At 44.3% G+C, this 6,599-nt stretch overlaps 1 protein-coding gene across 1 annotated transcript; it reads right to left on the reverse strand.

The window, feature by feature from the left end:
• Nucleotides 1-3,340: 3,340 nt before the first annotated feature.
• On the reverse strand, nucleotides 3,341-3,730 carry LOC124722249. The gene has a single exon (XM_047247439.1). The coding sequence runs from the start codon at nucleotides 3,728-3,730 to the stop codon at nucleotides 3,341-3,343; it is 390 nt and encodes a 129-aa protein (XP_047103395.1).
• Nucleotides 3,731-6,599: the final 2,869 nt, after the last annotated feature.

The raw sequence follows: 6,599 nt of genomic DNA on the forward strand, positions 1-6,599 counted from the left end.
AATCCAATAAAAAATTAATTGATAATTATGTACCATCTGAGGTCATCAGTCACCTAGAACTTAGAACTAATTAAACCTAACTAACCTAAGGACATCACACACATCCATGCCCGAGGCAGGATTCGAACCTGCGACCGTAGCGGTCGCTCGGCTCCAGACTGTAGCGCCTAGAACCGCACGGCCACTGCGGCCGGCTCTTTCGTGAAGTAGCAGTTACGACAACGCTAGCGGTAACGGAGAGTGAATGCCAGCTGCCGACTCGAGGTGAAGACTGAGCGAGATAAGATAGTAGCTCCTGTCTCTAAAGAGGCTCGTGACTGACTGAACGCCACGGACAGAAGTTGCGATGTACTATCAAACGCCCGTTTCCTGGTTCACGAAATCACTAACAGACGTCTCATTTTTGTTCTCGAATCAACATCTTTTCTGAAATACCAACTGTATACAGGATGTTACAAAAAGGTACGGCTAAACTTTCGGGAAACATTCCTCAGACGCAAATAAAGAAAAGATGTTATGTGGACATGTGTCCGGAAACGCTTAATTTCCATGTTAGAGCTCATTTTAGTTTCGTCAGTATGTGAACGTTTGGGCAGGCATTGTTGGTGATGTCTTGATTGGTCCCCATGTTCTTCTACCTACGCTCAATGGAGCACGTTATCATGAGTTCATACGGGATACTCCACCTGTGCTGCTAGAACATGTGCCTTTACAGGTACGACACAACATGTGGTTCATGCACGAAGGAGCTGCTGCACATTTCAGTCGAAGTGTTCGTACGCTTCTCAACAACAGATTTGGTGGCCGATGGATTGATTGGTAGAGGCGGACCAATTCCATGGCCTCCACGCTCTCCTGACCTCAACCCTCTTGACTTTCATTTATGGGGGCATTTGAAAGCTCTTGTCTACGCAACCCCGGTACCAAATGTAGAGACTCTTCGTGCTCGTATTGTGGACGGCTGTGATACAATAGGCCATTCTCCAGGGCTTCATCAGCGCATCAGGGATTCCATGCGACGGAGGGTGGATGCATGTATCCTCACTAACGGAGGACATTTTGAACATTTCCTGTAACAAAGTGTTTGAAGTCACGCTGATACGTTCTGTTGCTGTGTGTTTCCATTCCATGATTAATGTGATTTGAAGAGAAGCAATAAAATGAGCTCTAACATGGAAAGTAAGCGTTTCTGGGCACATGTCCACATAACATATTTCCTTTCTTTGTGTGTGAGGAATGTTTCCTGAAAGTTTGCCCGTACCTTTTTGTAGCACCCTGTATACGGTTTGTGAAGCAATCTCGTTGCCCTACGGGGCACAGGTGAACTGGTTTGGCTGGCCAATACTGTTGTTATCTGCTAACGTCGTCCACAGCTCGAACCCATTAAGAAAACGAAAATAACCACCAGAGGCAGCTCGTCCAGTGCATACCAAAGCACACTGGAAAATATGCAACGGAAGAAGAAGGGTGGAATGGTGGACAACAATTAGCGTCCAAGCCGCAGTCCAACAGCGACGCTCAGAAAAAAAGGAAAAAAAAACAGGCGCTTTTCTTCAAAAGGCGCTGAAGGTTTTGCACTTTTTGGGAATAAATTATTATTTAAACTAAGTCTACTGCGTTCAACTAAATTTTATTTAGGAAAGCTTTGGATAAATAAGATTTATTGTAATAAAGTGATTTGCTTCCCTTATTTTCTTAAACTCAAATGTTCATCTAACATTCACTGTCTTCGGAAAAAATTAAGTTTTTATAAGAAAATAGAAAGCCAGGGTTCGTTTCCCTTATTTTCTTAAATTCGATTTTTTTTCCTTACAATCATCTTTTTTTCATAAAAAGTCAAGTTTTCTTCCTTACGATCACATTTTCAGAAACAAATTGAATTTTATACGAAAATACTAAGACATGGCTAAAAAAAGTGGGGATAGCAGTACATAAGTGTAGGTTTTTGATAAGTTTTTTTATAGGAAAACGAGTGAACGAGCGAGCGAGTTTTCTTATCATAAAGTGAGCCAGAACCTATACTTCTTCATGCTGCTTCAATCGACGCGGGGAAAGCTGAAGAAGTCTCGCTGCCATGCGTGCCTACTCCTTGCTGCTGCCTTTCTGCAGATTGCCGCCGTCAGAATCCGTCGCTGTTAAGTTTCCCTGTTCATTTACACGTTGAGACCTTTTCTCTTATGTTAAAGTCTTGTTTGTGACTCTAGAATTTGTAACCATGCTTGCCGGCCGATGTGGCCGTGCGGTTCTAGGCGCTTCAGTCTGGAATCGCGTTATCGCTACGGTCGCAGGTTCGAATCCTGCCTCGGGCATGGATGTGGGTGATGTCCTTAGGTTAGTTAGGTCTAAGTAGTTCTAAGTTCTAGGGGACTGATGACCACAGATGTTAAGTCCCATAGTGCTCAGAGCCATTTGAACCATTTTTTAACCATGCTTGATACACGCTCTCGTGATTTGCCAGAACGGCAATAAGCAGCTACTGCTTGAAATGCTGAGGTGCATAATGCCGCTCTACTTCAAGAGCCGGTTAATGCATTATTGCTACAAAAATTTCAGTTACAGGAGCACGTTGCTAATCTAATACAACAACGTGAACGTGAAACTAGGCAGGCAGCTAGCAGAATTACCGCAAGCATCTCTAGAACCGCTGCAGGGGAGGCAGTATCTTATGTACCAAATGTTGCTAGCACCCTTCCTGCAGTCTCTTTCGTGACCCTCCTTTTCAGGCAGACCTGGCGAGTATGTTACCACCTTTTTGCAGAATTTCCAAGGCGTAGGACACTCTCACTCCTGCACAAACAGATTTTTTTAGAATTTTCTGGTGACGTGCACACCTATGTAGAACGGTGGATGTCTTACGCGATGCTACATTTGATATCTTGGCGAAGGAGTTAGCAGAGCGCAACTCAAACAGAAGAGGCATCAGTTATAACGGAGAGTGACTGTCCACTTTGCTCCAGAATAATTGTGAAGATTTTGAGTCTTTCGCAGATTTCACAGATTTCCAGGTTGGCCAGCGCCAAAATCGAGTGCCTGCAAGGGGAAATTGACTCCTCTCTGCTAAATCTACTTGGAGGTAAGTAACTTAAAAACTGTGTGAGCATTGAAAATGCCAAGGTCAAGAACACACACGCCATCGGTGTTTGCTAGCTCGGACACTATTGAGTCTAGTTATTTGGTCAATTATATCGGCTCCGACTTTAGTTTCATTGTAAAACTTCATAGTTTCTGGAAGTTTCTTCTCAGTATTTTCAATTATCTAACATTCAGCATGCATGTCACTGAGAATAAGGACTCTTTTCTTTTGCCATTGGTTTAATGTGGGAAGACCACCGTCTGAACTTTACAAATGTGTTACGTAAAAGACATCGTCTCCGCCTCTCACTGCAGGAGGTACCTCTTTCAGTGATGTCCAAAGAGTGCCGATTAAACTTGTTCCTTTTTGTTTCAGCTCATCCGCCAATTTCAGAGAGGCGAAGAGGTTGTCAGTCGTGATATTACGACCACAACAGAGGAATGGCTGTCCCAAATTCATAACGACATGGTGATCAAGATGCTTGCTCGGATCACAAGTTGCAATTTTGCCACGATAAGGGAAGCCGTTCAGGAAGTAGCGCTTGTCAGCAACACATAAAAAGTAGTATTTTATCCAATGCTCATCAGGTGTCCTCGACATATACTGCATGCACGGGCACCTGCACTTGCAAGGGTACAGCTGCTTGTCGACACTCATGTTCTCGCCTGGCTTGTGGCAGGCAGTGCAATTGCCAGTAAATAAATTCCATATTTCTGAAACAAGGCAAAATTTGTCAGTTTGTTTGCGTTGCCTCCTTGACGACATACAATGCAGGATGGACCTCTTTAAGTGATCTCCGAAAAGTGTCAAATAAACTTGTTCCTTTTTGTTTCAGCTCATCTGACAGTTTCACAGAGTTATTACGATCACAACTGAGGGATGACTGCATATTTCTGCAAATCTGTTCCTTGATATTTTCATTGAAAGAAAGGAGACCCCCACGTATTGCTCCATAAGTCTTCGTGTGAAATACCGTGCGCGCCGTATGCTCCAGAAATGCAGAGTAATCCAATTAAAGCATCGAGTTCTTTCAGGTTTAGGGACCACTCATTATTACTAAGAGTGTTGTGAGCCTTTTCTTCAGTCTACTTTTTTATCAGCTTCATGATCGGGTTGCTGAAAAATAACCGCAATGCAGAGAGTGGGGAGTGATCGGTAGTGTGGTAATTTTCGTATAAGGGGCAAACATACATTCAGAGGCGAACTTGATTGATTTATGAACCCCTCAACCTCCCCTTAACCTGCTGTTATGCTCATTGATTTATGATCCCCTGAGGGTTGATTTCTGACCCTATGGGAATAATTCATCCTTGTGAAAGAAAAACCACCCCTCCCGCTCCCTCTCATCCTCCCATACCCCTCTGGGAATCCCTAACCCTCCCCCCTCCCTCTGGCCGACACAAGCACACTTTTTAATTCTAATTAATTGACTAATTAATTAAATTGATCGATTAATTACCCCCTCTCCCACCTGGAACTCCCTCAGTTCCTCTTTCTCCTCCCTTACTCCCCCCTCTCCTCCATCATCTGGAAACTGGCAGGAGAAAGACTCAATCTATGCTGGAGGGAAAGGATCTTACGAGAAGAAATTGAAATCAATCTGAATCACATAGCAGAGGGTACATTGTTTATTTTTAAACCTAATTTCCAAGGCTTGGATAACTCATTTATTTGGTGGGCAAAGCTCACATTCAGCAACTACATGTACTTATTCCGTAATTACACTGCGGTGGATCCAACTAAGAGCTCTATCCTCATCCTATCCCGAACCTACACTGTGCCATGTTAAACAATTTCTGGCAGACAAGGAAACGTGTGGAATATTGTTTATTTAAAGAATTTATGGGATGCAGGACAGTGTATGGAGTACAGTTCACTGATTTTTTTTAAAGAGTTTGTCGGGAAATTGACTGCAGTCTATGGAATGCTGTTTATTTAAACAATTTGTTGGTGACAAGGCATCCTCCTCCCCTGCACCCCTCGCCACTAATGCAGACCTGTCGCTGGTAGTAGGCATATCCCTCTGTTCTCACACTTCCATTTCTATGCACACCTGCAGCGGATTTCACAAAGGTATTTGAGAAGAAGTGGATAACATCTGCCGTGTGCTATACTAACCCCTCCTTCGTCCTGAACTAAGCGGCACATACCTGGAAAATCCCAAGCCCTTCCGAAAATGGAAGGTTGTAGATGTCTTGGAAATATTCCCTCCTCTATCAGATTTACTGACTTATTAATCAAATTTATACTCTGTGTGGGACAGTTTCTCCTCGATTCCTATTGGTGGATGCTAGGACTGGAATATTTGGCAGGATTCGATCTTGCAGCCGCACAGTTTCCAAACCCTACTTTGCCTCTTCTACTTTTTCTTCCCTTCCTTCCTATTAGTGGATACTGGCACAGTTAGACCATTTGGTAGAAAGTCCATTACGTTGAAGGTTGCTGAAAATTTTAGCTTAGTTGCATGCTATGTCCTTAAACAATTTGCAGAGGGGTTGATTTGGTATGTGGCCTTGCATAGCACAATCAGAAACAATAAATTTATGAATCGAGAATCTGACGTGTCGATTGTTTTTTTTAAAGTACTTTGTAATCCCTAAGTTGGTTCTCTCAGCTACACCAGGACGATGAATGAGGAGGAAAAGGAGGAGGAGAAGGAGGAAGGGTCTACTACCTGATAGGATAGTAACAACAACGAATACCACTCCCACCTTTCCGGTGCAAGACAGAGTCCGCAGGAATATACTGAGAGGCAGTAAACACCACACACTTAAATCACGTTCCATTCCGGAGTAGTAGGTGTGACGGTTTGATGTCGGAGATCACTGAAACACGCGGTCATATTCCCACGTCCACACAGAGCGCCCCATGCCAGAGAGTCACGCTGCATTTGTTGCCACCGTTTTCCAAGACTCCAATATATCTGTTGTGTCGGTATCTGGGCCGACACCGTGAAGTTGAGATGGCTGAAAATGCACGCTAGACTAACGCAGACGGGCGTGATGTACTGGAACAGGATACGTAATTAATGTTAGGAAGAAAAGTACGAGCAGGATTAATACTTATCTTTAATATCATTGTGGTACATCGATCTTGACGATACACAGGAGACTTTAAGTTCAATCACTGTATGGCTAATGGCGCCTTGCTAGTTCGTAGCCATTAACTTAGCTGATGGCTATTCTGTCTCTCGGCTAATGAGAGAGAAAGGCTTCGTACATCTGGTCGGTAACTAGGTTCTCGTACAACTGGGGCGAGTGCTCTCTCGTATCACGAGACCTGCCTTGGTGGTGGCGCTAGGTCTGCGATTACACAGTGGCGACACGCGGGTCCGACATGTACTAAATGGACCGCGGCCGATTTAAGCTACCACCTAGCAAGTGTGGTGTCTGGCGGTGACACCACATTCCTCCCCCGCAAATCGGCGAACGGTCGTGTGATAAGGCTTCCGCCCGCCGTGGGGAGGACCACATGTTGACGTATGCGATGAGGTGGGGCGCCTAACAACAGGCGAGGCTGTGCCACC

Source organism: Schistocerca piceifrons, chromosome X (genome assembly GCF_021461385.2).
Source record: "Schistocerca piceifrons isolate TAMUIC-IGC-003096 chromosome X, iqSchPice1.1, whole genome shotgun sequence".
NCBI lineage: Eukaryota > Metazoa > Arthropoda > Insecta > Orthoptera > Acrididae > Schistocerca > Schistocerca piceifrons.

Bases quoted from the DNA above. Each gene is read 5' to 3' on its own strand.
- LOC124722249 (XM_047247439.1), bottom strand. From the start codon at position 3,730: ATGAGTGTCGACAAGCAGCTGTACCCTTGCAAGTGCAGGTGCCCGTGC.